Raw genomic sequence first — 15,697 nt, 5'->3', positions numbered from 1 at the left:
CCTGCCCACCAGGTCCCCCCGGGTGCTTACCCACGGCCGTCTCCCCTGGGCCCTCTTTTTTCAGGGCTAGAACCTTTCTACAGTCGAGCAATTTGGGTTTTTTATTTAAGACGAGGTTTTTTAGGAGACTTTTGTAGCTCTTTTCGTATTTACACTTATTGCTGATGGTTTGTAAATCTATTTATTTTTTAACCAGTGTTTTTTTCATATTTTGAGAGGTCCGTTTTTTATATCCCGCTGGATTTGTCACAATAAAGACTTGCACACAGAAAGGCCGGCGTGTCAGCCCCGCTCTCCCCCTGCCCCAAATCCGTGAAGTCTCCCCTGTGCGGGGGGAGACTCGAGCGGAGTTGGTGCTGAGACAGACCCTGCGCATCTCCAGCTGCCTCTAGTGCCCCACCAGCTGCAGGGGTGTGTTTTTGGGGGGACAGATGCTGACGAGCTGGGCTGATTGAGCCAAAGCCCCCCCCAGCAGCACGAGCACGGCCACAGAGCCAAGTCCTGCCCCCGTGGGCACAGCCTGGCCCTGCAGCTGGGCTCCCCGTGACGCTCCTCACCTCGGAGGGGTGTGGGTTTGTGCCCTGGCTCTCCCCCGGGGTCACTGCGGGGGGACAGGGACCTGGGAAGGGCATGGGGCACCTGCAGAGCTAGGGCTGAGCCCCGTGGTGGCAGCAGGTCCGTGTCCTGGGGTCTTGGGCACACTGGTGCCAGTCGCAGGTCCATGTCCTCACACCTGGGGCACGTTGGTGATGCCGGCAGCAGGTCGGTGTCCTCACGCCTTGGGCACACGGGTGATGCCGGCAGCAGGTCGGTGTCCTCACGCCTTGGGCACACGGGTGATGCCGGCAGCAGGTCGGTGTCCTCACGCCTTCCCAGGCACGTCGGTGATGCCGGCAGCGGGTGGGTGCCCTCACACCTTGCGGGGCACGTTGGTGATGATGGGCTTGGGGCGGGTTTTGAAGAGCAGCTTGGTCTTGATGAGGGCGGTGACGGCGTAGCGGGCGTGCGGCTGCGCGGGGCCAGCCGCCTCCTTCACCAGCACGGCGAAGGGCTTCTCCAGCGTCACCACCTTCCCGTACAGGACGTGGTGGCCCACCACCAGCACCGGGACGCCCTGCGGGGGGGGGGGGTGAGCAGAGGCTGAGGGCTGCGAGCGGCCCCATGGCGGGGCGGCACCGCGGCAGGAGGTCAGGGGGGGCTCCGTGCCTCGCGGGTGTAGTGCAGGTCTCCCAGCAGGCTCCCGGGCAGCGCGCCGCCGCTCCGCGCCTCCACCTCGCCCTGCAGCTCCAGCAGCACCCACCGGGGCAGGCTGCCCGTGCTGCCGGGAGATAGAGGGGGGGGGGGTGAGGGGGGGGGGTCACCGCCAGGCTCTCAGCCTAACCGGTACCGGGCACCGGGCCCGGCCCGCGCTCACCTGGAGACGACGAGCTGCACCATGGCGCGGCCTGCGGAGCCCCGGTCACTGCGGGCACGGCCGGGATGGGACTGGCGGGGACCCCGCAGCGTGCTGCAGCCCCGGGACCCCTACCGGGACCTCCCCGGGACCCCCGGAATCCCCCCGAGACCACCCTGGGACCTCCCCAAGACCCCCGGGACCTCCCCAGGACCTCGGGGACCTCCCCAGGACCCCGGGGACCTCCCCGAAACCCCCGGGACCCCTCCCAGGACCTCCCCGGGACCCCCGGGACCTCCCCGGTAGCCCCGGGACCTCTCCCGGTACCCCCCGGATCCCCCCGTGCCCCCCTCACCCCCAGCCCCGGTGCCCCCCCCGGCTTCCCCCTGCCCCCCCGTGCCCGGCTGCGCCCCCCCGGTGTCCCCCTCCCGTTCCCCGCTCCCCCCCACCCCGTGCCCCGGTTCCTCCCCGGTTCCCCCCGGCCCCGTCGCCCCGCAGCGGTCCCGGTGAGGCGGTGCCGGCCGAGTGCTCCCCGCTCCCCCCTCCCCGGTCCCGGTTCCGCCGCCGCACACCGAATCTCCCGCCGCGCCGCGCTTCCGCTTCCGCCCCCTCCCGGCGCGCTTCCGCTTCCGGGAGCGCCGCGCGCACGTGGGCCCGGTGGCGGCGGGGCGGGGCCGGGGCCGGGAGCGGGGCCGGGGCCGCGCTCGGTGCCGGGATGGGGGAGTTCGAGGTGCACCGCGTGCGCTTCTTCGGCCTGGTGCCCGCCGGCGTGCGCTGCCTCGCCTACCTGCCCCGCGGCCGCCGCCTGGCGCTCGCCCGCACCGACGGCGCCGTGGAGGTGTACGGGCTGGGCGGGAGCTGCTTCCAGGAGAAGGTGGGGAACGGGGGCACCGGGTACCGGGGGGAACGGGGGGGAGCGGGTACTGGGGGGGACCGGGGGGAACCGGGGGGAACCGGGCACCGGGGAGAAACGGGGGACCGGGGGTAACGGGGGACCGGGGAGGCCGGCGGTAAGCGGGGACCGGGAGAACCGGGGGTAACTGGGCACCGGGGGGAGCCGGGCACCGGAGGAGAATCGGGGTACCGGCGGTAACGGGGGACCGGGGGGCGGCCGGCGGTAACCGGGGACCGGGAGGAGCAGAGCAGTGGGGAACTGGGGGAGGCCGGGGATATCCGGGCACCGGGGGTAAACCGGGCACCGGGAGGGCCGAGGGGAGCAGGGCAATGGGGGACCGGGAGGACCAGGGGTAACTGGGTACCGGGAGGACCGGAGGCACCGGGGGTAACCAAGTACCGGAGGGAGCGGGGCAGTGGGGGACCGGGAGGGGCTGGCGGTAACTGGGTACCGGGGGCACCGGGGAGAGCGGAGTTACTGAAGGGGCTGGGGGGAGCAGGGGCACCGGGGGGAACTGGGGGTGGCCAGGGGAAACCGGGCGCCAGGGGGAACCGGGGTACCGGCAGTAACCGGGTACCAGGAGGACCGGAGGCACCGAGGGTAACTGGGCACCAGGGGGAGCAGGGCAACAGAGGACCGGTGGTAACCGGGTACCGGGAGGACCGGGGGTAAGCGGTCACCGTGGGGAGCATCCCGGTGCTGAACACCCCCCCCCCCCCCCCCGCAGGCCATCCCGGGGCACCAGGCCCGCTCGGTGGAGGCGCTGTGCTGGGCGGCCGGGGAGCGGCTCTTCGGGGCCGGCCTCAGCGGGGACATCACCGAGTACGACCTGCAGCGCCTGCGCCCGGCCCGCGCCGTCGACGGCTTCGGGGGGCCCATCTGGAGCATGGCGGCCAACGGCGGCGGCACGCGGCTGGCGGTGAGTGCGGGGACGGGACGGGGACGGGGCCAGGACCCCGCCGCCGCGGTGGCGGAGGAGCTGTCCCCCTCCCGGAGCTGACCCTGGTCCCCGCAGATCGGCTGCGAGGACGGCTCGGTGAAGCTCTTCCAGGTGGTGCCCGGCGGCATCCAGTTTGAGAAGAACCTGGACCGGCAGAAAGGTGAGCGGGGGGCTCGGCGGTGACGTCCTCCCTCTGCCCCCCCCAGCCGCCCTGGCCCCGGTCACCGAGGGGCTGCGGTGCCCTGCGGCGTTCCTGGAGCCTCCTCCTCCGCAGGGCGCGTGCTGTGCCTCTCCTGGCACCCCTTGGGGACCCACATCGCAGCCGGCTCCATCGATTTCATCCGCGTGCTTGACGTCCGCTCAGGTAACGAGCTGCCCTGGCGACGGGGCACCGCTCCCCGCAGAGCCCGGGGTGTCCCCAGCCCCCGGGGCAGCATCAGCAGCTGCGTGCCCCCGCTTTGGGGCGTCTGCACGGCTCCGCGGCAGCTCCCAGCCCAGGAGTCCTGCAGCGAGCTGGGCACGGGGAGGGGATCAGGCGAGGACTGAGGTCGCCCTGCTACAGGCGGGGAGGGCACCCGCTCCCACCCCGCTCCCTTTCGCGTCCCAACCAACCCTTCCCGCACCTCAGGCCGGACGGTGCAGAGGATCATGGTGAACTACCACGTGTCAAAGCCCAAGAAGCGCGAGTGCGTGGTGTGGAGCATCGCCTTCCTGTCCGACGGCACCGTTGTGAGCTCGGACTCGTTCGGGAGGGTGCAGTTCTGGGACTGGGAGCGGGGCACGCTGCTGGAGTCCCACACCGTCAGCACCTCGGCCGTCCTCTCACTGGCTGTGTCAGAGGTAGAGCTCACCCCCGCTCCTGGCAGCGGCGCCCGTCGGCCCCGTCCCCTGCGAGCTGCAGCCCTCTTTTCCTCGCAGAAGGAGGACAGCATCGTTGTGGGCACCTCGACGGGGGCCACCTACCAGTTCCAGCTGCTGCCGGTGAAGGCGGGCGGCCAGGAGAAGCGCTGGGTGCGGACGAAGCCGTTCCAGTACCACACGCACGACGTGCGAGCCGTGGCGCACAGCCCGACAGCTCTCATCTCCGGAGGTAGGGGCTGCGGGGCGCGCTCACCGGGCAGGCTTGGGTGGCGGCGTCCCCCTCCCCGGCGCCTCCTCACCGCGCTCTGCCTGGCTTCCAGGCCTGGACGCCCAGCTGGTGATCCGCCCGCTCATGGAGAAGGTGCAGAGGAAGGGCTACGAGGCGGTGCTGCGCAAGGTCACCTTCCCCCATGTGAGTGGGGTGCTGAGCGGGGTCCTGCGGCAGCTGCCCGGGGCGCGGGGCAGGCTCTGCGGGAGCAGCGGGGCCCTGCGGGGTCCCCTCCCCGGCCCTGGCGCCCGGAGGCTCCCGCAATGGGGCTGGGAGCTGGCGAGCCTGTCCTGCTGGTCCTGCTGGGGCTCCCTCTCTGGGCTCCCGTCCCACGGCACCCGAGCCGTTCCTCTCCGGCCCCCCGGGGCGTTTCGGCTCGCCCCAGCCCTTTCTCCCCGGCTGCGGGCTCCTGACAGCGCGCCCGTTTCTGCCCGCAGCGCTGCCTCGTCTCCTGCGCCAGGAAAGCCCGGCTCCTCCTCTTCCAGTTCTCCCAGCACCTGGAGCTCTGGAGGCTCGGCTCCACCAATGAAACCGGTGAGTTCGCGGTGGCTGTCGGGTACAGACGGCTGTGTTTTACCTCGGGGCAGAGCCCGCAGCGCCCGGGGCGCTTCAGGGTGCGAGCAGCCCTGCTGCTGGGGCAGCGGGGTGGTGGTTAACATCCGCCATGCAGCTCTGCTCTGCTCACGGCTGTGCTGCTGCTGAGAGCACGCTCTTCCCCCTGAGCTGCCTGGTTCCCGGGGAGCTCAGGCCTGGGGTGAGGCCGGGGAAGGGTCCGGGGCGTCCCTTGGTGCCCCTTGGCCGGCACCGCTCCCCCGGACCCCCAGCTGCTCCCTGGGAGCTGTGCGGTTTCCGTGTTTGCTGACGTGCTGCCCGCTTGGTTGTCATCCCAGGAAAGGACGGCGAGGTCCTTAACGTCTGCCGCATGCCTGAGCACCTCCTGCAGCTCAAGAGCAAGGTAGGGCTGGGCCGGGGCAGCAGGAGGTGGCTGGGAGGCTCTGCTCCCCCCGAGGGCTGAGCTGGGGGGGGCCAGCAGAGACCCGCTGCGGTGCCCGGCCCCACGAGGGGGGCTGTGCGGGCTCGGGACTCTGCCAGGGAGGCTCTGCGGGCCCCGCTCAGCACCTCCACGTCCCCAGGGTCCCGAGCACATCTACTGCAGCTGCGTCTCGCCCTGCGGCAGCTGGGTCGCCTACTGCACGGCCTCCCGCTTCCACATCTACCGCGTGCAGCACGAGGGCGACAGCGTCAGCGTCAAGAAGGTGGGCACGGGAGGGAGGGAGGGAGGGAGGGAAGGGCGGCGGGGGGAGCTCACGGGGAGCGGGGGCTGCTCGTGACACCGGGGTGGGGGCTCAGAGCAGCACTGGGGCCGGTCGGCGGCAGTGGGTGACCTTCTTCTTGCTGCCTTCCTCCTCAGGTCCCCGGCGTGCCCAAGCTGCTGCTCCCGGCGTACCAGCTGCAGTGCGCCTCCGACTCGGGCCGGCTCTTTGTCGCCTCTGACCGAGGCTCCGTCCACGTCCTCCAGCTGCTGGAGCCGGGGGGCTGCAAACACCTGCACACGCTGCGCCCACCCGCAGGTGGGGAACGGGCACCGGGGTCCGCTGGGCTGCAGCCCCTTGCCCACGCTGGGTTTCGTGGGGCCCTGCCCTGCCCTGCCTCTGCGTCAGCCCCGCGGGGCGCTGATGGGGGGGGGGGATGCAGGTCTGGGACACCTCGGGGGGAGGCTCGGTGGCTCCTTGTGCCATCAGCACCCACTGGGGCGGGTGCACGGCGTTCCCCCAGGCACGGCCGAGGCCGTTTACCTGCTGGCATCGAGCGCCGATGGGAACTGGCTGGCAGCGGTCAGCGGGGACTGGGAAATCCACGTGTACAGCCTGAAACACTTCAAGGTAGGAGAAGGCGCCGGGGGGCCGAGCGCTCTGCCTCAGGGTGCTGCAAGCACGGGCTCTGTGCAGAGGCCCTGCTGCGTCCCTGGAGCAGGGAGGGAGAGGTCCCACGGGGCATGAGGGAAGGTCTGCGGGGCAGAGACTGTCCCCGCGTGCTCCCAGCTTTGTCCCCTCCCCTTTCAGCACCACTGCGCGGTGCCCATGTACGGCTGTGCGGTGTCAGCCCTCGCCATCCACCCGGCCACCAACAACCTCGTCATCGCCTACGCGGACCAGCAGGTAGGAGCTGTCCCTGCCGCTGCCCCCGGCAGGATCCTGTCCCCACGCAGCGCTCGCAGAGCGGCTGGGGGTGCTGCGTGCTGGCACAGGGGTGTGACGCTGGGTGGTCGCGGGGCCACCCCCGTCCCCTCTCCTGCCCCGCAGCTCTTCGAGTTCAGCATCCCCGAGAAGCAGTACACGGCCTGGAGCCGCACGGTGCAGAACGGCGGGCTGCACAAGGCCTGGCTGGAGAGGGATACGCCCATCACCCACATCGCCTTCAACCCCCAGAACCCCGCGCACATCCTGCTGCACGACGTCTACATGTTCTGCGTCCTCGACAAGTCCCTGGTGAGCGGGGCTGGGGGCTGCCGGCGCGTGCTCGGGGGGGGATGCTCGTGCCGGTGGAGCAAGGGAAGGGCACGGGGGGGTACTGGGGAAGGCCTGGGGACACTGAGTGCCTGCGGGACCGGGGGGCCAGGATTTGCACCCGGGGCCCGTCCCAGCCCGCAGGAGCGCGGGCGGCTGACAAGGCTGTGCCCCCGCAGCCCCTGCCCGATGCCAGCACCCCGCTGTTCAACCAGAGCGCCCTGAAGCAGCTCCCGGAGCCCGCCCGGCAGCGGCAGCTGCACGCCTTCAAGATCTGCAAGAAGTTCCAGGTGGGCTCACAGCCGCCGGCCCCTGCCCTAACCCCGGGCGGGGGGGGTCTCGGTGCCCCGGGGCATGGCAGGGGGGGCTGTGTTGGGGCTGGGGATGCCCCCGTGCCCGCTGACCCCCCCGCCGTGCCCGCAGCCGCTGCTGTTCGCCGAGCTGCTGGAGGAGAACCGCCTGGTGCTGGTGGAGCGGCCCCTGGCCGATATCCGCGCCCAGCTCCCGCCGCCCGTGCAGCAGCAGCCGTTCGGCACCTAGCGCCGCGCAATAAACCGCTGCCACCGCCCGCACCGCATCCCATCTGTCCGGGGGGGACACGGGGGGGGCACCGGTACCCGGGGGGGGGGCAGAAAGGGCAGGGGAGGGGGCAGTGGTACCGGGCCGGGGGGGGTGTGCCAGTACCGGAGGGGGCTGGGGGTGAAGGTGGCACCGGTAAGGGGGGTTGGGGGGGGCGGGTGCTGGTACGGGGGGGCAGTACTGGTACCGGGGGACGGGACTGGTGGTGGTACCGGGCTGGGTAGGGGCAGGGGGCGGCAGTTCTGGGCCCGGCCAGGCTGTGTGTGGGGCAGCGCCGGTACTGGGGGGGGACGTGGCACCAGTAGTGGGGGGGGGGTGCCGGTACTGGTACGGGTATGGGGAGGGGGCACCGGTACCGGGCCGGGCAGGGGTGTGTGGAGGGCGCCGGTACCGGAGGGGGACAGGGCGGTACCGGGGGCCGGGCGCTGGTACCGGGCCGGGTACCGGGAGGGGGCGCCGCTACCGGGCCGGTGGGGGGGGGGGGGGGCGCCGGTACTGGGCCAGTACCGAAGGGGAACGGGGGGAGCGGTACCGGTACCGTGTGGGGCTGGGAGCGGGCGCCGTTCCCGGGCCGGGTACGGGAAGGGGGCGCCGGTCCCGGGCCGGTCCCGGAGGGGGACGGGGCGGTCCCGGGGGGCGGGCGCCGGTCCCGGGCCGTGGCGGCGGGGCGGTCCGCCCTGCTCTCGCTTAGCGCTCCGTGACCCCGCCTCCTCCCCCCTCCCCGCCAATCAGAGCGGCGCCCCCACCGGCGCCCCGCCCCCTTCGTCCCAGCGGCCCAATGGCGCGGCGCCATGCGGGCGGGGGCGTGTCCCCGGCCGCCCCGCCCCCGGCCGCCCCGCGCCCGCCCGCCCGCCCGCCCGGCGCAGCGGCGGCATGGCCGTGTGGACGCGCGCCGCCAAGGCGGGGCTGCTGGAGCTGCTGCTGCGGGAGCGCTGGGTGCGGGTGGCGGCCGAGCTGAGCGGCGAGGCGCTGAGCCTCACGGCCGAGCCCGGCGAGCCGGCGGCCGAGCAGCTCAACGGCGTGCCCAACGGCGGCGGAGCGGCGGAACCGGCCGGGAGCGGCGGAACCGGCGGCGGCGGCGTGCGGCGGGTGCGGGTGGTGAAGGCGGAGGCGGGCGGGCTCGGCATCAGCATCAAGGGCGGCCGCGAGAACCGCATGCCCGTGCTCATCTCCCGCATCTTCCCGGGGCTGGCGGCGGAGCGCAGCGGGGAGCTGCGCCTGGGCGACGCCATCCTCGCCGTTAACGGCGTCGACCTCCGCGACGCCACCCACGACCAGGCCGTGCAGGCGCTGAAGCGAGCCGGGAGGGAAGTCGTCCTGGAAGGTACCGGCACCCCCCGTGTCCCCCCCCCCCCCCCCGTCCCCGGTGTCCCCCCCGGTGTCCCCTCCCGGTCCCCGGTGTCCCCCCCGCCCCCGATGTCCCCACCCGGTGTCCCCCCCCCGGCCTCCGGTGTCCCTTCCCCGTCCCCGGTGTCCCTCCCGGTGCCCCCTCCCTCCACCCCCCGCGCCCCGTTGTCGGCTCTCTGCCCCCCTCTCGTTCCCCGGTCACGGTCGTGGCCTCCCCGCCTGTCCCGTCCCCGCTCACCGTGGGGGGCCCGGTCGTGTCCCCGGTGGTGGCAGGAAGGTACGGGGGTGTCCCCCTCCCGGGCTGGGGACAGGGACGGGGACACCCCCCCGACAGAGCTGGGACCCCCAGCTGCCGTGTCACCCGGTGCCCCCCGGGCTCCGCTGCGGTGCCCCGGGGGCTCCCTGTGGTGCCCAGCCCCGGTGCGGCTCCGAGGGCGGCAGCGCCCGGGCTCGGTGCCTGCGGTGAAGCCGGCGCAGGGCTGGCCCGGCACCGCGGCCACCTCCTGCCCGACCTGTTCCCCGGCAAGCTGGGGCAGGACCTGCCCGGTGCGGCACTGCCGGTGCCACCGGTGCCTGCACGGGTCCCCGGTGCCCTGCTCGCCCTCCTGTCCTGACACCCGCCGGGGCCGCGTGCCGGTGCGAGGGCGTGCGGGGATTTGTGCGGCTCAGCTGCCCCCGAGGGCCCCGGGGGACGAGGAGGGGACGAGGCTCCCACCTCGCCTCCCAGCCCGCGGCCGCCCGCTGTTGTTTTTGGCAGAGCAGACGCAGACTTGTCGCCTGAGCGCCCCGCGGGTGCCCCGTGCCGGATTTGCTGCCTCTCCTCTGCCTCCGGCACCGTGCCCCTCCGCTCCCGTCTGGCACCGTGCCGCTCGGTCCTGTCCCGCAGGAGCCCCACAAGCGTCTGTCCCCTCGCTCCCCAGCCAGCCGCTGGGCACGGCTGCCCCTTCCTGTCCCGTGGGACAATCTCCACTCTGGGGGTGCGTGGGGCTGCTCAGGGCCTGGAAGAGGACCCAGCAGTGCCCAGCATCGCCCCTCCAAAAAGGGTTGGAGACGTTGGTGCCGGCTGTGCTGTCCTTGGGAGGCCCCAGCGGCGCTGGCGGGGGCCGTGGTGCTCAGGAGCTCCAGCACCGAGCCCTGCACCCACTCTCTAGCGCTGGGCATTGTTGTGGGGACCTGCAGTGGGTGCCCTCCTCCTGGGGCTGCCAGCACGCCGCACGGTGCGACCCGGTGTGCTTGTGGCACGGTGGAGAGGAGCCCCGCTGCGTTTCAGCAGGAGCTGGGGGCTGAGCTCTGAGCCCTTGGGCCCTGCTGGCCGGGGAGGTTGGCAAAGGGGAAGAAGGGTTGCGAGAGCAAACCCGCGCCCATGGGTGGGGAAACCGCTGCGGTGCCAGCGGGAGGGAGCTGTGTGGGGCCGGGGTCAGCGGTGCCAGGGAGCACTCGGGGGTCTCAGCCCTGCTGACACCAGCGCGAGCCCGCTGGGTGCACGCAGGGAGAGCAGCCGCCTTCCTGCGGCAGGCTGCGCGAGGGTGCAGCAGCGCTGGGTTTCCTTTGCGGTGAGCGCGTAGGCGGGCCGTGCCGTGCCGTGCCACGACAGCCGTGCCAGGACGGGGCCCTGCAGGTGCCGTGCCCCCTGCACCCCACCGGCACGGGGGGCTCCCCGCCTGTGCCATGCAGGAGCACTGCCCAGGCGGCGTCCCCGGGCAGAGGCTGGGTGCAGCCACCCCACCCGCTGCCGGCCACCCCGGGGCTGGGGCGCGCTTCCTGTGGTGGCCGAGCCTGCGCAGCCCGGCACGCCGTGCCGAGGGGGCGGCCGGGGCTCGGCTGCTGCAGGAGGCAAACTGCTGGGGTGGTTTTACCATCCCTGGCCGCCCGTAGCCTGCTGGCCTGGCGGTGGTTTGCTGTGCTGTGGTTGCATGGCCAGTACGTGCTCTGCTCCCCGTCCCCAACCGCGGCTGGAGGCCACCAACATCTGGCCACCAGCTGCTGAGCGGCCCCCGGGGGGACGCTGCCCCCTGAGCCCCCTGCCTGCACCCGTCCACCTTGGGCGCTGCGCTGCCCACTGGGGATTAAAGGTGCGTGGCGAAGGCGTAATCCGGGGATAAGCGCGGCGGGAGGCTAATATTAACTCCTTGGCTGCCCGCAGCAAGGGCAGGCGGCTCGTGGCAGTGGGTCCCCCTCCCGCTGCCCGGGGTCTGCAGCCCCACTGCCCCCGCGTCGTGCTGGCCTGCATGGGCACCACAGCAGCGCTGCTGCCCACCGCCTGCGGTGCTTCCCCCATGGCTATGCGTGGCCTACTTGGCCATGGGGAGCTGCATTTTGCAGCCGTGTTTCACAGCAGATTAGAGCTTATTTGCTTTTTTTTTTTTCCCGATTTTAATTCCCTGCTGCCCTGTGGAGTACCAGGGCTGCTGTTCCCAGCGTGGCTCCTTCTCCCTCGCAGCCAGACCAGGGTGGCAGCTGCAGAGGTTGGGAACCCCCAGCCCTGGCCGTGCGTGCGGCTTTCCTGCTCGTCCTCAGCCCTGCTCTGGCACACAGCGCCGCACGCTCGCTGGCGCCGACGCTCCCTGACATCTTGAACGAGTTGGAGTTCCCCGAGCGTGACAGCAGGGAGCAGGGCCCCGCGCGGGGCCGCTTGTGCCGGCGAGCCCGAGGAGCTCGGCCGGCTGGGGGCTGCGTGGGGGCCGTGGGGTCAGCACCCGGCGAGCGATGGGTGTCAGCGAGCTGCGTCCTGGCACGCCGCTGCGCTCGGCGGGGCCGTGCTGCTGCCTGTTTGGGGAGGGACGGTCCGTGGGGGAAACGGAGCCGGTGCCTCCTTCCTTCCTCCCAGCCTGGAGAGGAGCACGGAGCCGGGGACATCCTGGCTGGAAAGTCCTCGTCCTCCTCCCGCTCCCGGGGGCCTCGAGCGCCTGTGGCGCTGGAAACTTGGACAGTGGTGTCCTGCAGGGCGGGCCAGGATGGGCTGCAGCCTGACCTCCCGCCCGGCCCATTGTGCTGCGCCGCCGGCCCCTTCCGATCCCCGCGCCCTGACGGTACCGGGACGAGCCCCCCGCGCCCCTCGTGCCGCCGGCTCCCAGCCGGGGGTCGCGGCTCCCCGGCCCTGGGGGGCGTCCCCATCCCTCTGCGCTCCGGTCCCCGCGGGATCCCCCATCCCTAACGCTGCCCGTTGCTCCGTCCCCAGTGAAGTTCATGCGGGAGGTGACGCCCTACATTAAGAAGCCGTCGCTGGTGTCGGACCTGCCCTGGGAGGGGGCCGCCCCGCAGTCGCCCAGCCTGAGCGGCAGCGAGGACTCGGGCTCGCCCAAGCACCACGGCGCCCGGGACCGCAAGGTCATCCCGCTCAAGATGTGCTTCGCCGCCAGGAACCTCAGCATGCCCGACCTGGAGAACCGGTGAGGGGGAGGCAGGGGGGGTTCCTGGGACGCGTCGCGGCGGCGCTCAGGAAATGCTCGGCGGTTTGGCCGGGGCCCAGGGCTGCGCCGTGCCCCCTCCCCGGGCCCCCGCGGCGCTGGCAGCCCGCCCGCCCCGAGCCCCGCGTCCGGCTGCGTTTGCAGGCGTTGGGCCAGGTCCTGCTTGGCTGGGCGGCCCCGTTGCGTGTGGGTGGCGGGGGGGGGGGGGCGGACAGGGACGCGCCCCGCTGCACCCCGTCCTAGTGCCCTGTCCCCTGCAGGCTGATCGAGCTGCACTCGCCGGACAGCAGGAACACGCTGATCCTGCGCTGCAAGGACACGGCCACGGCGCACTCCTGGTTCACGGCGCTGCACGCCAACATCACCGCCCTGCTGCCGCAGGTGCTGGCCGAGCTCAACGCCACGCTGGGCGGCGGCGCGGGCGGCCGCGAGGTGAAGCACATCGCCTGGCTGGCCGAGCAGGTACGCGGGCGCTCGGGGGGACGCGGTCCCCAGGCTGGCACCGCGCGGCGGTGTCCTCACCCCGCGAGGCCGGGGACGTGGCTGCTGGGGGCTGCGGCTGCCCCTCACCGTGACCCCGTCTCCGTCAGGCGCGCCTGGACGGCGGGCGGCAGCAGTGGCGGCCGGTCCTGATGGCGGTGACGGAGAAGGACCTGCTGCTCTACGACGCCATGCCCTGGACGCGCGACGCCTGGGCCTCGCCGTGCCACAGCTACCCGCTGGTGGCCACCAGGTGGGCTGGGGACGGGGGGCTGCGGCCGCACGCGTGGGGCACGGCGCTGTCCCCGCGCCCCTGACGTCCCCCGTCCGTCCCCAGGCTGGTGCACTCGGGCTCGGGCCGCCGCTCGCCCTCGCTGGGCTCCGACCTCACCTTTGCCACCCGGACGGGCTCGCGGCAGGGCATCGAGATGCACGTCTTCCGCGTGGAGACGCACCGGGACCTCTCCTGCTGGACGCGGGTGCTGGTGCAGGGCTGCCACGCCGCGGCCGAGCTCATCAAGGAGGTGTCCGTGGGTGAGTGCGCGCTGGCACCGGGGGGGCTCTGCCCGCAGGGAACGGGATGGGGCTGGGAAGCGGCAGGTTCCGTGTCCCCAGAGCACTGCTGGCAGCGGTGGGGGCACTCAGCGTGACTGCCTCCCTGCCTCCTCCACCGCCCGGGGGCAGCGCTGGGGTGGGTGAGGCAGGACCCCCGCAGCCTGGGGACGCTCGCTCCCCAAACCGGGGACTCTGCCCCCCTGGGTTCACATCCCCGAGGCCGCCAGAGTGGGGATGGCACAAGGGCAGTGCCAAGGCTGCCTCGGGTGCCCGCGGGGACCCAGAGGCCTGCCTGTGCCCGCAGGCTGCACGCTGGGCGGGCAGGAGGTGAAGCTCTGCATCCACTACGAGGGCGGCTTCACCGTCTGCCGCGAGGAGGGGGGCGGCAGCGTCCTCTTCCGCTACCCCTACGAGAAGCTGAAGATGTCGGCGGACGACGGCATCAGGACCCTCTACCTGGACTTCGGGGGCCCCGAGGGGGAGCTGGTGAGGACGGGACCACCCCCCCCCCCCCCCAAGGCTCTGAGGCACCGCCGGGGTCGTGGCACCAGGGGTGCCCCCGCGCTCTGACGCCGCTCTCCCCTTCCCTCCGCAGGCGCTGGACCTGCACTCCTGCCCCAAGCCCATCGTCTTCATCTTGCACACCTTCCTCTCGGCCAAAGTCACCCGCATGGGGCTGCTGGTGTAGGCGACGGCCCCGGAGCCCCCGACTCCAACCCCGCAGCACGAAGCAGCCGGAGGAAGCACAGAGCCCCCGCGCCCCCTCCCGCCGCACCAGTGCCTTGGGGCCGGGACTGCCCCCTGCTGCGGCACGGGGGGGCTCCAGCAGCACCCCCCGGTCCCGAAGCCATCTCCCATCTCACCGCCTGTGCCTTGGAGCGGCGCCGCTGCTCCCCGCGCCCCACGGGACTGGGCTGGGCGCTGCGTGCGGCCGCTCGCCCCCCTCGGGGGTCTTGTCTTAAAAATTTGGGCACTCAGGGGAACGCCGGGACCCGGTCCCACGGTGCTCGTGCGGGCGGGGGGCTCGGGCCCCCTCCGTGCTGCTCCCAAACTCTAAGAGCCAGAAAACAAACGCCGTCTCCTTCCTGGGGACGGGGTCACCCCGGGCTGGGGGCTGCGGGGCCCCTGGGGAGGTTGGGGGGGGGGCACCCCGCGGCTTTGGGGAGGGAGGCGCAGATTTATGCACTTTCGCTTTTTGTACTTTACCTCTGACCCTCGCGTGGGGACAGGCGCTGGGGGCCAGGGGCGTCCCCGTCGTGCCCCCAGCCGACCTCCTCCGCAAACGTTTCTGCTTCCCGCGGGGCTCCGCGGGCCCTGGGGTGCGCCGCAGGCAGAGCCCCCTCCCCATGGCCCCGGGCCGCGCAGCCCCTTCTATTTTTGTACTCTTTGTAAATCGCTATTTATACAAAACCTCCGTGTCTGGGCTCTCACTCTTGCTCCTGGGACTGCGGGGTACGGCACGGCCCAGCCGCGGGCGCTGTGTGCGGGAAGCCCTTGCACACACCATGCACGCGTCTGCACGCCCGGCGTGCTGCACGCACACACACTGCGTGCTGGGGGGAGCTCGGGGCATGCGCTGCCTGGGGGGTGGGGGCCGTGGGTGTGCGGGGGGGGTGTGGGCATCGTGCACAGGGGTGGGCGGTGGGGGTGGGCCGGGGGTGGCCAGGGTGTGCACGGTGTGGGGGCTGCGGGTGTGCATGGGGGGGGCGTGTGCACAGTGCGTGTGTGTATGTGGTGTGTGTGCTGTGCACTGTGTGTGTAAGGTGTGTGCACTGTGTGTGCAAGGTGTGCACGCTGCATATGGTGTGTGCACACTGTAAGGCATGCACGCTGGGTGTGTGCTGTGCACACTGTAAGGGCTGCAGTGTGTAAGGTGTGCACTGTGTGTAAGGCACGCACACTGTGTAAAGGTGTGTGCACACTGTGTAAGGCATGCACGCTGGGTGTGTGCTGTGCACACTGTAAGGGCTGGAGTGTGTAAGGTGTGTGCACTGTATGTTTAAGGCACGCACACTGTGTAAAGGTGTGTGCACTGTGTGTGCAAGGCACGCACACTGTGTAAAGGTGTGTGCACGCTGTGTAAGGGCTACACACCGTGTGAGGCGTGTGCACTGCGTGTGCACGGTAGGCACTGGGTGTGTAAGGGCTGCGCGCTGTGTGCGCCGTGCACGCTGTAAGGCACCGCACGCTGTGCAAGGTGCGTGCAAGCTGCGCACGCTGCGGGGTGTGCCCGCCGTGTAGGACGCACGCTGCGTGTCCGCACGGTGCCCGCACCGCGCCGTGCCCGCGCCCTGTACCCGAGCACGCGGGGCGGGGCGGAGCAAAGGGGGCGGGGCTTTGGCGGAGGGGGCGTGGCTAACGGAGGGGCGGGGCTAACGGAGGGGCGGGGCTAACGGAGGGGCGTGGCTAACGGAGGGGCGGGGCTAACGGAGGGGCGGGGCTAACGGAGGGCGTGTCCGTCGCGG

The 15,697-nt window shown here is 72.3% G+C and overlaps 3 protein-coding genes across 6 annotated transcripts; 2 read left to right on the top strand and 1 right to left on the bottom strand.

The window, feature by feature from the left end:
* Nucleotides 1-86: 86 nt before the first annotated feature.
* On the bottom strand, nt 87-2,016 carry CHTF8 (chromosome transmission fidelity factor 8). Of its 4 annotated transcripts, none has more exons than XM_080552118.1 (4): nt 1,966-2,016; nt 1,415-1,445; nt 1,207-1,318; nt 87-1,114 (listed from the first exon to the last, which is right to left on the bottom strand). In XM_080552118.1, exons 2-4 carry the CDS (start codon nt 1,435-1,437, stop codon nt 911-913), a joined length of 339 nt encoding a protein of 112 aa, XP_080408244.1. In that variant the 5' UTR covers nt 1,438-1,445; nt 1,966-2,016; the 3' UTR covers nt 87-910. The 4 variants fall into 4 exon arrangements, with proteins under 4 accessions (XP_080408244.1, XP_080408245.1, XP_080408243.1 ...); XM_080552119.1 differs by having other exon boundaries at nt 1,415-1,462; nt 1,966-2,002; XM_080552117.1 differs by having other exon boundaries at nt 1,415-1,485; nt 1,966-2,001.
* Nucleotides 2,017-2,021: 5 nt separating this feature from the next.
* UTP4 (UTP4 small subunit processome component) lies at nt 2,022-7,432 on the top strand. Its single transcript, XM_080552112.1, has 16 exons — nt 2,022-2,267; nt 3,016-3,207; nt 3,304-3,388; nt 3,503-3,592; nt 3,857-4,068; nt 4,147-4,318; nt 4,410-4,501; nt 4,795-4,891; nt 5,248-5,312; nt 5,491-5,613; nt 5,769-5,928; nt 6,134-6,240; nt 6,421-6,516; nt 6,661-6,846; nt 7,044-7,154; nt 7,288-7,432. Exons 1-16 carry the CDS (start codon nt 2,109-2,111, stop codon nt 7,402-7,404), a joined length of 2,064 nt encoding a protein of 687 aa, XP_080408238.1. The 5' UTR covers nt 2,022-2,108; the 3' UTR covers nt 7,405-7,432.
* An 849-nt stretch (nt 7,433-8,281) lies between these two features.
* On the top strand, nt 8,282-14,642 carry SNTB2 (syntrophin beta 2). The gene is made up of 7 exons (XM_080552111.1): nt 8,282-8,767; nt 11,969-12,179; nt 12,458-12,659; nt 12,788-12,930; nt 13,015-13,211; nt 13,537-13,718; nt 13,828-14,642. The coding sequence occupies exons 1-7, from the start codon at nt 8,317-8,319 to the stop codon at nt 13,918-13,920; spliced, it is 1,479 nt and encodes a 492-aa protein (XP_080408237.1). The 5' UTR covers nt 8,282-8,316; the 3' UTR covers nt 13,921-14,642.
* Nucleotides 14,643-15,697: the final 1,055 nt, after the last annotated feature.

Source organism: Anser brachyrhynchus, assembly GCF_964034855.1.
Source record: "Anser brachyrhynchus genome assembly, chromosome: 12".
NCBI classification, from domain to species: domain Eukaryota; kingdom Metazoa; phylum Chordata; class Aves; order Anseriformes; family Anatidae; genus Anser; species Anser brachyrhynchus.
The sequence above is the reverse complement of the archived record's forward strand: the minus strand, read 5'-3'. Positions and strand labels throughout refer to the sequence as shown.

Bases quoted from the DNA above. Each gene is read 5' to 3' on its own strand.
- CHTF8 (XM_080552118.1), bottom strand. From the start codon at position 1,437: ATGGTGCAGCTCGTCGTCTCCAG. The intron at 1,319-1,414 runs GTGAGCGCGGGC...ATCTCCCGGCAG, and splicing joins GTGCAGCTCGTCGTCTCCAG to CACGGGCAGCCTGCCCCGGT. The intron at 1,115-1,206 runs GCACGGAGCCCC...CCCCCCCCGCAG, and splicing joins ACCTGCACTACACCCGCGAG to GGCGTCCCGGTGCTGGTGGT.
- UTP4 (XM_080552112.1), top strand. From the start codon at position 2,109: ATGGGGGAGTTCGAGGTGCACCGCGTGCGCTTCTTCGGCCTGGTGCCC. The intron at 3,389-3,502 runs GTGAGCGGGGGG...CCTCCTCCGCAG, and splicing joins GAACCTGGACCGGCAGAAAG to GGCGCGTGCTGTGCCTCTCC. The intron at 5,929-6,133 runs GTGGGGAACGGG...GCGTTCCCCCAG, and splicing joins CACGCTGCGCCCACCCGCAG to GCACGGCCGAGGCCGTTTAC.
- SNTB2 (XM_080552111.1), top strand. From the start codon at position 8,317: ATGGCCGTGTGGACGCGCGCCGCCAAGGCGGGGCTGCTGGAGCTGCTG. The intron at 12,660-12,787 runs GTACGCGGGCGC...CGTCTCCGTCAG, and splicing joins TCGCCTGGCTGGCCGAGCAG to GCGCGCCTGGACGGCGGGCG. The intron at 13,719-13,827 runs GTGAGGACGGGA...TTCCCTCCGCAG, and splicing joins GGGGCCCCGAGGGGGAGCTG to GCGCTGGACCTGCACTCCTG.